At 40.9% G+C, this 18,578-nt stretch overlaps 1 protein-coding gene across 12 annotated transcripts in view; it reads left to right on the plus strand.

The window, feature by feature from the left end:
- Positions 1-18,578, plus strand: part of STOX2 (storkhead box 2) — a 144,436-nt gene that overhangs the window by 94,713 nt on the left and 31,145 nt on the right. For 4 of the 12 annotated variants that reach the window (XM_019287124.3, XM_019287126.3, XM_019287127.3 and 1 more), the window contains one exon: positions 3,668-3,757. The exons of 7 other annotated variants lie outside the window; for them this stretch is intronic. In XM_019287124.3, coding sequence (XP_019142669.1) covers positions 3,668-3,757 — 90 coding nt within the window. Of the gene's footprint in view, positions 1-3,667; positions 3,758-10,853; positions 10,876-18,578 lie in introns of those variants that run through there. One more of the 12 variants, XM_010401514.4, reaches the window with a different exon arrangement.

Consider the following 18,578-nt stretch of genomic DNA (forward strand, 5'->3'; position numbering starts at 1 on the left):
AAGAGTGGGAAGGGACAATTTCTTAGGACCCATAATAATAGTGAAGTTTTGGTTTAGCCTGACCTCTGCTGGGTAAGTCTTGGACTTGGCTCTTCCTCCCTATCCCAACACAACACTGCTCTCTTTTTGTATGGTCAGTGACCTGTCCATGACCAGAAGTTCAAGTCTTGACTCTACAAGCACAGATTCACCTAAATTCAAGTACCTGATGTGCAGCTGAGGAGAGGATGTCCTTCTATTCTTATTGTACTTACTTATTTTTTATTGCAGTTGGGCACATAAAATAAAGGATTGTAAATCCTGCAAAGCCTTAAACTCTGTGTACTGAAAGAGAAATAAGATGCAAGAGAGATGGAAGTGTAAAATATATGCAGAATGAAATATTCTCCTACATTTTATACTGCCAGCAAATTCTGTCACTGAAATAATAGTGCAGCAAAGAAGAATCCAGATTATTAACTATTGTGTGCAAGAGAAACATCACATTTTAATTTGGGGAGTATGGAATAAATCATCCTTTGGGAGCCTGGGAGCTTTTATTGCCTCTTTTTGCAGAAGAGCCATTACCTTCCCAATCCCTGTGTGGAACAGCTGTGTTAAAAACAACTTCTAGAAATGATACAGGAATTGAATTGATTTTTGTTTAAAAAATATCAACAAGGCAAAAAGAGATAGGAGTGATTCTTAACCTTCGGTCATTCAACCATTGTCTGGTAATGAGAACCTGTGTGTGTGTGTGTGTGCACTACAGAGTGTGTATATAAATGGAGAAAACTGTTGGTATGATAGGGCCTGTCCACTCTGAAATGAATAGTCCTGTCAGCAGCAAGGATGTAGGATGTTGTTCAGCATTTAGGTCACCTCTTTCTAGTGTTTTGATGTTAGTCTCTGTTTTCCCAAGACCTTGGGAGAGCAATGGGAATTGCCTATCATTGTGCTACCAAAATCTCCAGAACTGTCCTTCACCTAGCGGCAGGTGAAGTTCCTCATGACGTCTGCAAGGCGAGACTCAGTAATGTTTGCCTGAGGGTTGTTTAAGACAAAGCTGGGTTACAGGCTTAATACCTGTCATCACTAAGGGTGGGAAAAGGGAAAAAATGGAAATGTGGGGTACCATATTCTCTCATGTCAGCTTGACTTGACTGAACAGTGCTGTAAGGGAAACGGTGTGCATTCGCTGTTGTGGCACATGTTCAATATGGATCTGTGCTGGGTGGTGGGGATGTAAGTGATACTTGTTTTATGAGGTGTTATGGAACTTCGAGAACTTGTTAAAAGCTGTGGCTATAACTTGCTGATCTTTTTTTTTCCCTGAGAACTGACACCTAGAGACCATGAAACTAGCTTGATTTCTTAACAAGTAAAAACACTGGAAGGAAACGAAAACCTCAAAAGCCTTTGAGGTTAATTCTAGCTGCTTATACTCAGTTGTATTTTTCTTTAAGTATGTAAAGTAAAGGATGTCCTAGTGCATGGGGAAATAGGGCTTCTCATCTCTAACTAAGCTTGTATTTCTTGTGTGGAGGTACAAGCTCTGCTATGAAGAAAATGGAGTTCATGGAGGTGAAGTGTAATACCTGGTTGTGTATTCTCAGGAGACAGTATGCCTGTGTAACTAAATGCATAACAAGAAATAGAGATTGGTAACCCATGGAGGCAACCACTGGAAAATTAATCTATCTCTCAGGTAGATTACATGCCTAGACTGGGAGAGATAATGGGTAGATATTAACAGGATGTTGAGCTAATTGCTGACACAGAGCTGGTTCCCTTTCTTTCTTGACTTTGAAGATTAATTACAACCTGAAAGTGGACCAAGAAAGAAAAATAAAATATTAAAAAACCCTCAGAACAATCCTACAGTCCCCAAACCTCACCCACCCCCTCCAAACCAACAAACAAAAACCTGAAAACAACCAAACATCCAACCCCAAAAAAAGTTTTTGAGAATCAGTTTTGGATACCAGGTTGTGGCAATGAGTCGAAGTGCTGCTGCCTGGTAGGAATTCTGACTTCCTCAGTAAACTGGGTAGAAATTCTTCCTCTCCACACCACCAGGTTATCCCCTGATTTGGAGTGCTGAGCAGCATTTGGAGGCTGTGGTTTCCACCCTGCTTCCAGTCCTGGCATATTCCAGGCCAGCAGCAAGGGCCTGTATCCAAACAGATGCTTGGAAAATGTGTTCAGGATGCTCAACCTATTTAGCAGTGGTTTTCATGTGCCACCCACAAAGGGCCATACCTTCATTTCCCATGGCCAGGTGAAGAAGCTTGTTAGTTCTGTCTCTTTGGTCTGGATAGCCAAGGGTGATGATGCTTGTTTGCTTGTAGGTCTGCCCTGGTCATAGACTTGTCCAGTTTTGCTTTGAAGGAAAACAATTTTCTAGACACCTTCCCCTTTAAAATCCAGGACTTCATAATGCATGGTATCAGCATCTACTGGGAAGCCCCTCAGGAGAGGGCTCTCTCTCTCACTTTTTACTTTTTTGTTTGTTTGCCTTTTAGCTTAAATTTAAAAGAATTGCACCCATTTCCCTAATGCTGTAGATGTTTTTTCTCTCATGAGTTTAAGAACTGTCTGTATTTTTTCTTCATAACTGTTTAGATCCCTTCCTGCTCTCCCTCCACCCCTGCTTCCTTCATTTTCCATCTCATTCTGGAAGAACATTTCCCCTTTCTCATTATATTGTATGTGCTCTTTTGCTGTCCCCCATCACTATCAGCCCTCCCTCCATCCTTTCAGGCAGGATAGAGCACACTTCTAATCACCCGTACTTTTTATCTTCTTTCTGAATCTTAAGCACAGTTTTTCTGATCTCTCTGTGTGTTCTGGAGCAGAACATGCCAGGATCGGGACAGGGTGAGGCTGAAAGTAAAATCACTGAAGCAATAATTGAGAGTCATCTTGAAAGTAAAAAGTTAACTTTGTGATTCATTATCTTCTTTACAAGAGCTGGAAGGTTCTTTCCATGTTTGTACATTTAAAGTGCTTGCATTTTGAATGAGCTCAGGAGATTATTTGAAGATGTAAGGTGCTGGAATGAGAGTTTCAAATGCATTGTTGGAGCATATTTATGTGCTTTGGAGTTGGGCATTTGTTGCACCAAAACATTTAAACTGCTCTCTGGTTTTTTTTGTTTTGTTGGGTTTCGGTTTGGTTTTTTTTCCTCCTTTTAAAGGGGTGCAAGGGGGTTAGTCAGAGAATAGGGATAATGGCTTTAACAAATGGAAATAGTTTGTGTGAATAATTCCAGAAGCAAGTCCTCATTCAAGCGTTATTAGAAACACATTTTAAATCACTTCCACTCATACATTGTTGTGTGCATCCTTTGGGTTTGTAATAGAAGGCGGCACAAAATTAACTCCCAGTATAAGGAATTCTCTTTCTGAAGAGATTGCATGGCAACATCTGTGGTACTCCTGAAAGATCATAATTTTCTTTCTCTTTTTTTTCCTCTTTTTTTTCCCCTTTTCATATGCTCAGAATTTACCTGGATTTTTGTGGCAGCTTTCTACAAAAGTACAAAATCCAGTTAGATAAAGCAGAAGTTCAGGATGAAGTTTCTAGCTAAAATCCTTTTCTGCTTCTGAAAGTTTACCTGTGTCTTAGTTTACTGCACTTTCAAAAAGTTTGTGCTACTTTTTAATGGACATTTTATTTTTTTCAGCTAATAGCTGGTTAATGAATAGCCCTGACTGTTGCAAGGTTACAAGAATGATGCATCCAATACAAGAGAGGCATGGGGACATTTCCAGTGGTATGTCTACCTTGTTTTGTGAGACACTATTTATCATTAAATTGACATTTAAAACAGCTGGTGTTAGGTGCTTCACTTTGTGAGAGGCAGGAATTATGTTACAAGACTTGTCTCTTTTACATCTTGGTAATAGATAATGAATATTAAACGATGCTATTAAGGATCTGGACTCCAGTAAGAGGCAGTAGTAAGACTTGCAGATAATGTACTCTTGACAACAGAGCTCAGGCTCTCATCACAGAGATGACAGACAAATGCCTGAATGTTGTGTCCAGGTTTCAAGAACCTGTACACCAGTTGAATCCTCTTTTCACAATTCTTGTTTATTATTGCTATTTGATATGTTCATGCGCAGTGAGAAAATGACAGCTTTTCATGGGCTTTGAGCGTGGATGAGCTTTAAGACAAACCACAGCAGATCTTTAAAACAGTTTAGGAGCTTTTGCCATGCAGGAGCCAAAACTTGTTTTTCCAGGGTATTTTTGTATACTTTAGAAATGGGTGATACAGAATGCTTTGCTTAGTATGATTTGTTCACTTCCAGAAAGGTTACCCTTTCTGATCCCTTGAATATCAAAGTAGGAACAAACTGAGGGCTGTTAGTCTCTTCCTACCTAAATGCTTGGTTAGGTGCTCCAGATCTTACTCCCAGGAGCAAATTGTCTGTTCCTGAGACTCCCACCTCATTCATTGAAGTTGCTTAATCTGCAGCATTGTACCAGGTCCAGCCTGACCTGAAAAACCCTGCTAGCTCCACATTCTTCCAGCAGCAAGCCTTTGCTGATAAGCTTGACAGTGTCCTTCTGAGCTGATAAGCAGCTTGCAAGGTGGGGAGGATGAAATCATGCTCTAGACAACATTGCCATTCTTGTTCCTTTGCTTGTGGCATGACGTTATCAGTTCAGAATCAAGATTTGAAATTAAAAATAAACATTTTCAAAGCAGTCCTACTGCCCTGCAGGGGTTTCTCTTAATGCTTGCTCCTTTGTAGCCTGTCTTCCAGGTATTCAGATGCTGCTCCAGCTAACATCCTTCCCACAGCTGCCTTCTGGTAGGGGCCTGATTCTGAAGACAGAGGCACTTGGGGTCTTTGAGTCTCACCTCTTGCAACTGCTGCAGGTGACTGTTAAACCTTTCCATAAGTGATCCATTTTTAAACCAGATTTTGTCCCCGCTGTTCCTCTTAGAAGACTGTGCCATTACTCACTGCTGTCATGGCTAGCAGTATTGGTCTCAGTTCCAGTCTCGATTTTCTGTTTGCTGAAACTGCTGTTTTCTGGGTGATACATGGTGAGTGTCTCCCCCAGTGCTGGCTGACTTGGATCCTTACTGTTTGTTCTGCCTAAATGCACAGCTTAGCTTAAAGAATAGTAAACTTCTGTGGTGCAAAACTAGGTATTTTTTAAGGTTTACATTTTAGGTTAGAAGAAGAATTCTTTAGACAGTGACATTAGATACTAAGTTTTTGGATATAACCTGTTCTGTAGTATATCAGCTTTTTCCTTTTGGTTTCTTTTCAGTTTGTTTTCTGTGTGAGTGAGATGGACAAGATCTCTGTCTCAGACTTAAAATATTCCTGCTTTTTTCTTGAAACATTTCTTCAAGCTTTTTTTTTCTTCTTGTATGCATGTAATACTTAATGCTCTCCATCTGCATAACAGTGTTTTGTATATAATTCTAAAAACTCCCTTAGGACTGTAGACTTTTTAAAATGGAGCAATTTAAACATTCTCCACACAAACAGGCACTTGGGGCAAATGTCATTATAAAAATCGTAAGAATATTTGTTCGATATTTTCACTGGTTTTTGTTTGTTTTTTTTTTCTTTTAAGACCTGCCTCTCCAGTCACAGTGGAAATTGCAAGTCAGAGAGAGTCAGCATGATTTATGTTTGCTGGCAGAGCAGTAAGAAGTTTGTAAGGCTGGGAAGGTAGACATTAATAAGAAAGAGAAACAATAGACAGTCTTCTCTGCTTCAGTCAACATGGTGCAGGTGTTGAGGCTGATGTAATGCTGTTGCTGCTTTCCTACTCTGAGCTGTACATACATATTTATAAATATATGCAAATCAATCAAGACTCGTGTTTGTAAGATAAATTAATAAAACACAGATTGAGGTGCAATGCTCCAATCCTGCTCAGACTAATGAAAGTTTTCATTTGAAAGTAATGTGTTAAGGTTCTCAAATTTCACATGAGGAAATACATGATACTGGATATTCTTGTAAGGACGTATGTTGAAACTTGTTTTATAAAATTTGAGGCTTGTGTACAGCTGACTAGTAGACAGAGGCTCTATTTTGTGGAGGTTTTGGGATTCTAAGGAAATCGTTTTCTGATTTGAAACAGAGCTCCAAAGTAGACAGATTTCATGTGGAAGAAAATCCAAAACCCAGTATTTTTAGATCACATAAAACACTTAATTCCAGCAGGATCAGACTGGTTTGTTTCAAATTTGACTGTTTAAGTGTTTTAAATATTGCTCTACCTAATGCAGTCTTTCAGAACAAACTAATTTGAAGGGAGAGAAAGAAACACTTCTTGCAGGAATGCTGTAACAGGAAGTTCTGACATTTGTCAAAATATTTCTCCCTCTTTCTAAAATTAATATGCAAAAAAGTATGGTTTTCTGATACATTTTAGTATCAGTGGAATTGTATTCTACACAGTAGGATGTCTGCCATTCTTTGTGACTATGTCATCTGTGTTTTGGGGAGATATTCCAGCAGTGGGTGGAGAAATGCAGGATTCTTCCTGTCTTCTGCATGTTATTTTCCACTAGAATGGTCAGTATCTGATGTCTAATAGACCATATTTCTTGGGAAACTCAATTATTGTAGGTGATGGTTTTTACCAAATCTTTGGAACTACTGGTGAAAATGGGTACATGCTGTCTCTGTAAGAACTATCTTTAAACACATTCTTGGATTGTGTGCTTGCTACTTATATCCTTGTTTATTCCAGCTGCTTGTCCTTACTTTGTTCAAGTCTTGATGGTCTGTCGGACATGACAAGCAAAAGCTTGCTTTTGAAAAACTGGCCCTTGGTAGTTGAAACCAGCGCTGATAGACCTGAACCCAGATGCCATGAAAATGAATGGAATTTAGTAAGCCTTTTTAAAGCCCTTTGAAAATTCCAGCTGTCACATGGACCTGCTGTCAGGATGGTGACTGTGTCAGTCATTTTAGTGGTGAATGGCCATATTACCATGCAGTTTTGTGATAACTGAGCAGTTCTTACCTGTAACTGCTGGCTCCCAGAGCAGGAGGTCCTGCTTCTCCATTGCCTGTGGCATACTGCCTCCTACTTAGCCCTGAGACGGGACCTCCTCTGTCTTAACAGGGCAGCCAGTCAGAGTTTGGCATAATTTTTTTTTTTTTTTTTTTGACAGAACTAGCCTTCTGCTAGGTTAGCTCCCTAAACTAACTCATGAGAGCAGATCAAGCAGTAGGTTGGGTAGCTCTGTTGTGCAGTTAGGCATCTATGATGAATGCTTTGGCAAATGATGACTTGTGTGTGAAAGGACTTTCATTTTCCCATGAACAAAGAAATACCACAGAATACCACGAGCATGGTGATGGATTCCTCAGGCCATCTGAAGCAGCAGTTATGATATCCAACAGTATTTTCCAGATTTTCTCGTAAGGTTTTAGCACAGATGAATACATAATTTCCATCATGGATCTGAAATGAGTGTTTCAAGGACAGTATGGGTATGCTTGGTCTTTTTATTTCCTGTTAACCCTATAAATGAAAGATTTCTGGAATGGGAGATACCATTTTGCATAAACTATTCAATAAGGTTTTCTAGGTACTTAATTTTCAAAATAAATGAAAAGAAGTCTAAGGGGGCCAAACTTATATCAAGGATATGGCAGGTACTAGGGGCTGTATAGGCAGGCCAGAGCTCTCTCTGACCTGGTCAGCTCTGTTAATGTGAGCTGAGTAACTGCTGAACCACACTGTTCAACACAGACCACAAAAACTATGTGAATGGTCAGTGAGCTTTCCCACATGGGCAGTGTGAAGCCAATCCAGATACATTTCTGTCAGTTCCAGTCACAGCACTGAATGCAGCTGTCTTGAGTAGCTTTCCAACATCTTGACCATCCATTGCTTTTGAATCAAAGCTGTTTTCCTGGTGCCGTTTAGGAACTAAACTAGCTTTCAGGAGTTACTAGTGTAGGGGTGTGCTAGATCTGTCCTGGAGCTTTTCCTGGTGGTTGGAAGAATCCAAGTGTACTGCTTGAGGAATTCCTGGAGTTCTTACTGGTAAGCGTAGGGTCTCAAATTTGGTTCTTGCTGTAATTAATTTGCTTGATGATTATTGGTTCAGTTCAGGTTGACATTTTTAAATCAGCATCTGAGAGGGTGAGAAGTTGGAACAAACTGAGTACCTAGTCCAGTTTAAGCTTTGCCATAATCTTTCCTATTTAGCAGTGAAGGAGAAAAGAGCAAAAACATTTGTAAGCTTACAGCTTCAGAATTTTAGTATCTGGGGAAATCCTGTATATGGAGGTAGAAGTTAGATGATTCCAGGATTTCAGTTAACAGAAACAATGTGGAGAAAGCTAAGGAATCCTTTGCTTTCAGATACTGCAGAAATATGTGAGCACCAGATTATTTTGTTATTTTCTTGAAATGTGAACAAGATATGCCAATAGAAATTATGGCTATTGATTGTAAGATTATCATCCTCAAGCTAATAATCATGGCACATATTCTATGGTTTGTGCAATTTGGTTGAGCAGTTGCTAGTTTAGCTGTAAGCTATTGTCAGTCAGCTTGTTCTCCCTCATTGATTGCCAAATTCTTCCTCCTGTACTTGAGGGAAAAGGGAATCATAAATGTTTAATAACTGAATGTATGTGGTTGGTCCCAAAGTCAGACACCAAAACTGATAAAATCATTATGAGCTTTTTGTTTAATAACTGAATGTATGTGGTTGGTCCCAAAGTCAGACACCAAAACTGATAAAATCATTATGAGCTTTTTTTTTTTCTTCTTTTTCCAAAGGAAATTTAAAAATAGCAATAATTGATGAGTATGTAAAGCTGAAGATTGCAAGGAGGAAGTGATCTTACTGCTTCCATGGCCTCACAGATAACGATTGTATCTGAAACATGTTGGCTCTGTCTGAGCTCGGCTGTGAAGTCCTTCGGGTAGTGCCAGTCTTCCAGCTGTTGTAAAATGCCAGACAGAGCTGTTGTCACCCACTAAAGAACCATTTCCTCATATTTGACTTGTAAAGAAAGCGAGGATGTCAGTGGCATTAGTGAAGGAAATACAACTGCCAGCATGTAAAGGTCCTGAAGATTGTAGCTTCTATGCTGAGTCTTGGCCTGGGATTTCCTGGATGTCAGAGGTTGCATGATCATGGGAATCTGCTCTTGCTTTTTTGTACTGCCTGGCATGGGGAAATTGGATTTATAGAAGAATTTTTTGGTTGGTTGGGGTTTGTTTTTTTCCCCACTCAGCTTTGTTTATTACAAAAGGGCAGTGCCAGTGGTCCTGTGGATATTGTGTGTGCATTTCCAGTGTGTAGTTGCAGGGTGAGGAAGATCCTAGCACTTGTGCTGCTATCAAGTAGTTCTCAGTCTTGCTTAGAGGGGTTGGCAATTGCCTTTCAAACTTGGTATTACTCTGCTGAGTTACCTTCTTGATCTTTTTTTTCATTGTTCAAGTGGAAAGTTTCTGTTTCATTCACTTTAGTAATGGTTTGTATGTCAAAGTTTGGAATTAAAGCATTTATGCAGCTTCCTGAAGTAATTAAAACAATGAGTGAGCTCATAAAGAGAGGAATATTGAAATTCAGGCTAAATGAGTGGTTAATTGGCTGCTAGTCCAATCTCAGCTCCCTCTGTGCCTGAGCGCTGGAGGAGGATGAGGTCATGGTGCTGATTCTTGACCAAAGCATGCTGCAGACCTCCTGTGTCTTACCAGTGTTTCTCCAGCTGTGTCCCAAACACCAAATTACTGTGACAGTAATACTGCTTTAGCTTTCTCCTAAATATCCATCAGCTATGTGTGGTTAGGTTGCGCATGTTGCTGATGCTTGTGGACCATGAGACATACCAGCCCTGAAAACCAAGATGCCCATTTACACTTGTGAAGAAAGCCATCAGCCCTTCAGAGCGAAGTTCATTCTCAGGATCCACAGCAGGCACCTATTGTTACCCTGTGATTTGCCTTCATAAACTAATTCTCCTGCTTGCTTTTGATGAAACCAAGGGAGATGGAGAATGTGGTTTGATTTAGCTTTCTGATTTGCTCTATAGCCGTGGTTTTCAGTATGTGTTCTGATCACTGTTTTTACAAACCATATTTTGGTCATAAAACCTTCTGCATCCATTAAAGATAGAGGCAGTGGATCTTTCTACACTTGTTGTGCAAAAAGTTTCCCTTACAATTGTCCTTTAAGACAATAACTGCCTTCTAAATGTACGTGGCTAATCAGCTGAAGTTTTTGCACAAGTTCGGATTCTACCTCAATAGCAGCCAGAGGGGAGTATTTTGCTGTTGGTCCTTTGCTTGACCCCCTTAAACTCTAAAAACAAAACAACAGAAGCCTTGTATCAGTCATAAAGCCATGTTGAATTGTAAAATTGCATAAAATAGTTGATGGCTATTTTAAAGTACTTTTGAAGTGGGAGGTGATTTAGTTGCAGTGGCCATTCAGATTTATTTCTGACATCAGCAGCACACATCCCATCACACCAGTGCCCTCAGGAGGCAAAGGGGTTTTCATGCTTATACTGCTTTTTTGGAGTATCAAGCCCCCGCTGTGCCTTCACTTCAGGTAGTGCCCTCACTTTCTTGTGAGGGCAGAGTAGATGAATGGGATGGAAATCTGCTTTACCATCATGTAAAATCAGCAGCCTCAAAAACACAAAGCCCCACGACCTCAAGGCCAAAGAAACCAATCAATAAAAACCCCCTTCTTTTATTTTTGTTTCTGAGCTCTCCCTCTTTGGGATTTTCTGGGCGTTCCTGAGGCAGCAGCACACAGGGGTGCATGCCCTGTGGGAGTTGCTCATGCATCCAAAATGGCTGGGACGCGGGTGGCCTTTGCTGAAGGAGAACACTGCGATGGGTTTTGGTTGAAAACGTCGTGCAAAGGTGGGAGTAAGGCCCCATCTTCCGACTGGGCGCATATTGCTTTTTTCTCCCTGTTTCGGGGGCCCTAAAGCGTTGGCAGCTTTCCGTGAGGGGTTCGGGAAGGGAGGTGTAGGAACGGGCCCCGCGTTGCCATGGCTGCGAGCGGGCTGCCGCGCCTCGGCGCTGCCGGAGGTGCCGCTCGGTAGGTACCGCGCCCCCCGGGGCCGCCGGGCCGGGCCGGGCCGGGCCGGGATGGGATGGGCGGTCCTTCCCCGTTTGGCTCCGTTGCCCGCCTTGCTGCGCGATAAAATCTTCGTCAGCGGCACGGGCGGTGGAGGCTGTGCTGTACTCCCGCCTCGCCGGAGGGCGGGTTGTGCCGGCGGGGCAGCGCTTCCCCCGGGAGACGCGGATGGTGCCTTGCCCTGGGTACTCGGGCTTAGCGCGGGCTGGCTGCAGCGGGCCGCTAGGCAGTGACGGTGCTGCGAAAGGCTGAGCGTCTCTGCAGCGTTTCGGGTGCGCGGAGGCGGCCGGGGCGCCCCCGGCGCTGGCAGCGCACGGCGCGGCTGAGCGCGGGGGTTCGTGTCTCACGGCACGGATCAGCCCGGCCGCTCTCGACAGCCCTAGAAAGCTGCAGAGCCGAGTGGCAAAGCGAGTAAGTCTGGTCTATCTAAGCACTTCCTTTGAGGTTCTTCAGTGCTACTGCTGGAGGGCAAAAGAAACAACGTTTTTAAATAGGTTGCAAAATTTCAAAGCGTATTTAAAACACTGTGAAACATCTCGTTAGTCCGTCTGTGTTGTTTCTTCTCAGCGTTTTTAATAGTTGTCCTGCTGCAACATAGAAATATAAATTTTCCAGACTGGTGGGTGAAGCTCCAGGTGAATCTGCAAATCTGCCCACTGTTTTCTTCCAATTCTAGAATGGAAATTGGTATTAGTGCCTACACTCATAATGCTGAAAGTATCTCCTTCCATCTTCTATAAGCTGCAAGTAGGGCCTTACTCAAAAATCTTCCTGAAATTGCAAGATACTCTCACACTGTACAATTGCTTGTACTGGTTGCATCACAGGTCAGATTGAAAATTACAAGCCGGGCTGTTTTAGGATTTTTAGATCTTAATCTAAAAATCTGGGACAGTCCCTGACAGGTAAATTATGCATACATAGTAACCTGATGTGTTGGACCTGCTGCACATGTGAGGTAAGAATGTATGCATATAGTAGCTAGTTTCCAGACATCAGGTAGCCTGAGTTTCCAGGCGTCTAGAAAAGTGGGCAATTACTTCAAAAATGTGGGAAAAGTCTGCATGTGCAAGCGTGCATGTGTCATAGGATTTCTGTGAATAATGTAGTAACTCTGTTGTCACCCGTTATCATCCTTCCTTTCATCCCTCCTTTCCCCAGCAGACTATAACTCTTTAAAAGCTGAAAATAATTTGGGCTCTGGATAGTTATGTCAAAGCCACAGTCATTCCTTGAAAGGCTAGGAAGCATTCGTTTGGTGATTGTATTTGTGCTATCCTTGATTTGCTCCATGGTGGGGAAGTGGGTGGATAAAGGTTTTGGAATAGTTTCAAACAGGTTCTGGAATTCTGTATTTTACAAAACTTTGAAACAGAGTATTCACTGGGAAGTAAACCAGATATTGTTGAAAAAAATAAACCACTAAGAATGTAATGACATTATTTGTACAAGTGTTTTATTCTAACAGCGATGTTTGTGGCAAAGATTCCTGTGACTGCAGACTTATTTTGCACTGAAGGTTCTTCTAAGTAATCACTGTTTCTGGAGTTTTAATCTAGTACTTTTTTTTTTCTGCTGTAACTTACAATGCATATTTTTTTCGGTCTTTGTTAGTAACATAGACTCTCAGTTTGGAATCATCTTCACAAATCCTTGTCTAAACAATAAGATGGGCTAGGGCAAGATATTTCCAGACTTCCTTTTGTATTTTTTTTCTAGTCACTTTCTGAAACTTATTACTAGCTTTGAACACTTGTGAATAAACTAACCAGCAGACCATTTGAGGGGAGTGGTCTGACTGATGTCTACCTCTGCAAAATCAAATGACTGAGGAGTCCTAAGATATGAAAGTTGTTTCAGAATTCATCTTCCATGTAATAGCTCAGGAGGTAGTGCCTGTAGTTCATTCCATTGCTTAGGAGCTGTTAATGAAAGCAATACCTTATTTTACAGTATTATTGAAAAAAGGGTGCATGCCAGACAAAGACAATTTACAACCCATTTATTTTCAGCATTCTCCTAATGCCCATTATTTGGAGTAAAACGCATCTCCTGATGGACCAGCTTCTTAGTTCCCTTAATCCTGCAACAAAGTGATAATCCTTTATTTGTGACCTCATAGGCTGTTGCTACAGAGAATGCTGTGATATCAGAAAGCCAGCACTGTGACTTCACTGTTGGTGGAAGCCACAGTTGAAGATGACCCTCTGTGGAGGTCTGGGGGGCAGTGTATATCCTTTTGGTATTCTGCAAGTATTTCCTAAGGAGCAGTATCCGGCAAACAGAATTGCGTAATGTCTGTCTACCTAGGTGATGAATGAGACAATCAGAGGCTGCATTTGAGGGGAAAATATGTGGTGATTATGTTTTACAAGGTAATTTCTGCCCTTGAAAGAAATTATGTTATCAGGAGGAAAAATGTCACTGGGAAGCTGCACTAGGCTTTTGCATCCTCAGTCTCCAAAGATATCCTGAAGAATACCAGAATTATATTCTCTAAAAGCAAGAACTTCTTACTCTGTATACCTCTTAAGAATATAATTTTGCAACCCCCAAACTTTTCTTGGAAACACTAATTACATCGAAACTTCCATCGAAAAATGTTTGTCAGGAGCAAGGCAACAGACATGTAAATCACATTCAAACCTCTATGCCGTAAAGTAGACTCTAGGCTCTTGTTTGTAAACTGAGGTATGAAGGAGATGTGACCAAGACTTTCAGGTATTTCCAGATAACTTACATGCATGGATTCTTTTCACATTTGAGCGTGAGCTTTTGTGCCATGTTCCAGAAATGAGTGCCTAAAATTAGGCTTCTTAGTAAGTCTCGACTTTAAGAAGTACCAATAGTACAACAGCACTGAATGGAAATAAAGGGAAATGAAAATCTACATCAGTTTTGAAACTCAAGCTGTGACTATTAGAAACAACATATGGCAATAGAAGCCACATTTGGCTCCTTTACTATCTCTGCCTTTTTCCATAACAGGAAGATTTTAGAGAAATAGTACTTGCAACTCTAAATGTCAGTGGTTATATACTCTTGAAGACTGAAGCTGTCAGAACCCAGAAAAAAAGTACTAGTAGAAAGTTAATTCCTTTGTTTAAGCATTTAGTTTTTGAATGCATTAGGGAGCATAGGATTGAACAACAGGAAGACATATGCTTGCCTGTAACAAAACTAGTATTATATTTTTACTATTGATTATTCCATTTTTAACTTTCATCTTTTTATGCATGATACAAAAGGTCATGCAGATGAGTTTAGCAGGATTATGCATGTACTACCAACCCCACTGATAAAACTTCTGGAAGTTGTATAGGCTAAATCAGGTTAAACAAAACACTTATTCCAGAATAAATGGGTATTTACATAGGTATAATTACACCAAGATAGTTCTGACAGTAAATTAGTCTTTTAGACCAAAGCCCTGAGGTCAGTTTCTGTCTTATCCCTGTTACACCAATGCTCTCCAAATTATGTTCTGAGCATGTACCAAACTGGATGCTGCATAACAAATCTATGTTGGAATAAGTCAGTTAAATGCAGTACCCAAAATGAAATACCACAGTTTAAAGCAAAACTTCACACGTATTATGCATAGACTTTGCAGACCATGCAGGATGCTCTTTGGGTAGCCTCACATTTTCAAGTTCTTGTGCATTACACCATCTTTGTATGAAACTAAATGTGCATGTGTGTTTGAAGAGCTGCTCATAAAGCAGCAGAACACTTCTAAAGACAGTGTTGGTGATGACATGCTTAACTGCTTTCACATGTTTTTGTTCAAACTGCCCAAACCATTAACATACTCCCTTAGTGATGTTACATGCGTGTATTTGTATGCACACTACTAATTTACTCTCAACTTTCTTTACTGTCCTGTAAGCTCCCGCCCTTCCCCTAGCTTTGATCTTTCATCATAACAACTTAGAAGCAGCCATTTGGAGAAGAAGCTAAAGGTTTGTTTTTAGCTATTCTGCCTGTTCCAGACACTGGGAGGGGAGGAGGGCTCTTTCCAAGGCGGTGTAGTAGTATGCAGGTACCCTCGGCAGGAGCCCGGTGCTCTGCTGGGGATGCTGCCTTTGCTGGGTCATTGGCACCTGGGCTTAGGCTTGGGGCTGCAGCCCAAGATATGTTTGTTCTTTTGGGCTTTTAATTGAGACTTTGAGTAGAGGCTTTCACTGAATCCTTTGTGTGGCAGGGGGTGAAGGTCAGCCCAGAAAACAAAACAAAAGCAAGCACCGAGTGGATGCAGAGCACATGCAGATCAGCTGTCACAAAACAACTGTCCTTTGTTCATTTCTTTCTTCACTGATACACGCAGCCATTCCCACTTGGCTTATTCCAGCAATTCTATAGACCCTAATTTTTTTCCCAGCCTTCCTACAGCTGGAGGTACTAATTTTATTTCTTACCATTTGGTTATTATTTCTGCTTCCATTTAGCCCTGCTAAGCATTGGGATTCTTTTAACAAGGCTACTTTCAGAAGTAACATCTCAGATGCTGCATTGTCTGCTTTAGGAATCAAACAAAAATCAGCTCTTTCCTCACATTTCCTTTTAACCTTTCCTGTGTTCTTTCTTTCTTATATTGTTTCTTGTTTTTCTCTCCTGTCTTCTTCTGCTACTAATTCAATCTTTATAGCCTAGGTTTTTGTTTAGGTAGCCTCTACATCAACTCTTTAAGACTAAAACTTGTAGCTAATCAAACAGGAAGAACAGCAGGGGTTTGAAAAAGTAAGCTTTCAGGGTTACTTGCATCCCCTGTAGATGTTTCTGGGGGCTCGTCTGTGCAGCGGTTCCAGCCTCACAGAGGGGGTGGCCAGGTGAGAGAGGGGCATGTACCATCCCCTTCACCATGTGCAATGCCATGTTTACTGATAATCAGAAATGCTTTTGAAGCAGAGAGCCTTCTCAAGCTCTGGTTCTGACTGAGACATTTTTTACCTGTCTAAGTAGGAGGTGCCCTCAGGCCCATAAGATCTGGGTGGGTTAAAGTACTGCCTGTGGAGGTTGCTTCGTGAAAGAATATGATGGTAACTATAAGGGCTTTTTTCTTACAGCCAGGCGTAAGGAATTACAACATGGTGACAAGATATAAGGAATGACTTATTTTGTTGTTTTAATGTGTGTTAAGAAAATAACTATCTTGCTATGACATTAAATGTAGTAATTTAGAGCTTGGGTTTGTAAATCCCCTATGCTTTGATCTCAACATTTTTGTATATATGATCTTTTCTCCCTGTGTCCTGTGGTTACTTGTGAAATCTGTTAAAGAAATTATCTTGATTCTCCTTTTGCTAACCTTTTGGTTTAGTTTAATTAAAGTTGAGATCATCAGCAGCACCTGAGATCATCTCAGGAATCTAGCCTTGATATCCTAGTTTAGGTCTCTCTATACTGAATAAGAGGGCAAAGAGACAACTATTTTTATGTGCTCTCATCTTTCCGAAAACTGGGTCATTGCGACACTCAGGGAGCACAAGAACTCTTCCACGCTCTAGTGCTTTATAAATGCTTGGTGAAAGTCCAAAAGAAAAGTCTTGTCAAGCTCAGTTTAGTATACAGAGGAGAAAGAAGAAGGACGGCCCCTTCTGGGCCCTGGAAATGGTTAAAAGTCTTTTGTGCAGCAGGGATCAATACTAAATGTTTGGGGTTTAATAGCTATATTAAAAATCTGAAGGATGGAATGGATAATGAAGTGGTAACCCTGTCTGTCAGATCGCAGTTGTTCAGGTTCATTAAGACCGCTGAGGAGGATTTCAGAAGGGACTAGCGACAGCTGAATGGAACAGCTGAGCAGTTCTGCAGAATAGTGACATCAGCACTGTAGTATAAAGCAGTGCAGTGAGCACTGACAAAATAGTGCTTAAATTTGTTAAGTTTATGTTTTTTTAGGAGCACGGTCTCTGCATGTTGCTGGAGTCAGTGGTGAATGCATTAGATGAGTCAGGAGTGGTAATTAAAATTCTAAACTTATGACTCTAAATGAGATACGTAAGAAGTCATGCAAGAGAGGTGGTTCTGTGAAATTTGTAATTTTATCCTTTTGAATACTGTGTTTGGTTTTATGGCTCATGTACAGGGCAATTTTCAGATTCCTGAAATTTCACTTTAAAATGACAGAGCAGTAGGTAGAGAGGTGTTACTGTTTTAACATTAATAAAACATCTGTTGTAGGTTTTAGTTTACTGCTTCCTGTAAATAAGTGCTCAGTAAAATTCAAAAGTAAAAAATATGTGAAATGGACAGGAGGAAATATTTCATCCAGTGAGTTGTTTAATTGTGGGAACCCCTGGTTCTAGGTGCTGTCATTTATTTGGGGAGGTAGGTTTTCGTTGCTGCGTTTGCTGACAGTCATACTCATTGGGATAAAAAATCAAAATATGCCAGTCCCTGAGGGTCTCAAAAGAACTGTTTCTGTCTGGAATAAGGGCATTTCCCTTTAAGGTGCAGTATACACTGGTGGCAATGTGTGCAGTTGGTTTTCCAATGCTTACTCTAAGATGCCTGACGAGCATGAGGGAGGCAGCAGATTTGGTGAGCTGCTGAACTGTTGTGCCATGGCATTTCCTTTATTCCCATTCTCACAGCTAATCCCCACACAGGTGAGACCAAAGGATGGAATTTAAAAGAGTTTTGAACCACTGTGGGAAGCAGGAGGGGTCATTGCATGTACCTCACACAGGTAGAGCATAGGGGCAGAATATACTAATATAGCTTCTTCATGTATTGAGGTGCAAAATATTTAGATTTCACTTTGAAGTATACCTTCTTAAAGGTACTCCAGCCATATTGAAAACTCTGCTTTCTACCACAGGGAAAAAAATGACCCAGTAAACTCTCAGCTGCTAAGTCTTTGGAGCATCTAACCTTTTCTTTTTAAAACCACTTTGGCACTAATTTAATTGATTCCATGCCTGGCCTTTTCATCAGTTCTTTCTTCTAGCCAGGAAAAACTGGGCTGTTAAAGGCTGCTGCAGTACCATGGGACTTGTGTTCAGTGTTGCAGGTTCTTATTTTAACCTGATGTTATCTGCCAGTCATCACTATTGGTTTGAAAAGCTGTAACCACTGCAGTACTCTCTTCAGGATGAAAATCTTTTAATGGTTACAGTAGTCAATATAAATGAGAGAGAGTGCACTATGTCTTTGGGTTGTGTTGCTAATTATCACTTCACCTTTCAAGAATTTTATCTGCTGACTAGATTCTTGCTGAATGTTTGCTGCAGCATCTCCAGCCACACTGCAAATGTGTTCTGGCTAAATTGAAGAGGATAGTGAAGAATGTGTGGTTAAGACCTTCAAGAGCCGTGTTTTGTGCTTTCAGCAGTGTTTGAAAAGGAGTATTTTTCTCTGTGTTTTTACAATTTCCACCCTATAAGAAAACATCAAGGTTTATCATTGTTTGTTGGGTTTTGTTTCTTTTGTTTCTCATTTGCTTACTCTCTCTTGCCAAACCTCCTCTAGTGTCAGATTT

The sequence above is a fragment of the Corvus cornix genome, chromosome 4 (genome assembly GCF_000738735.6).
Source record: "Corvus cornix cornix isolate S_Up_H32 chromosome 4, ASM73873v5, whole genome shotgun sequence".
Classification (NCBI taxonomy): Eukaryota; Metazoa; Chordata; class Aves; order Passeriformes; family Corvidae; genus Corvus; species Corvus cornix.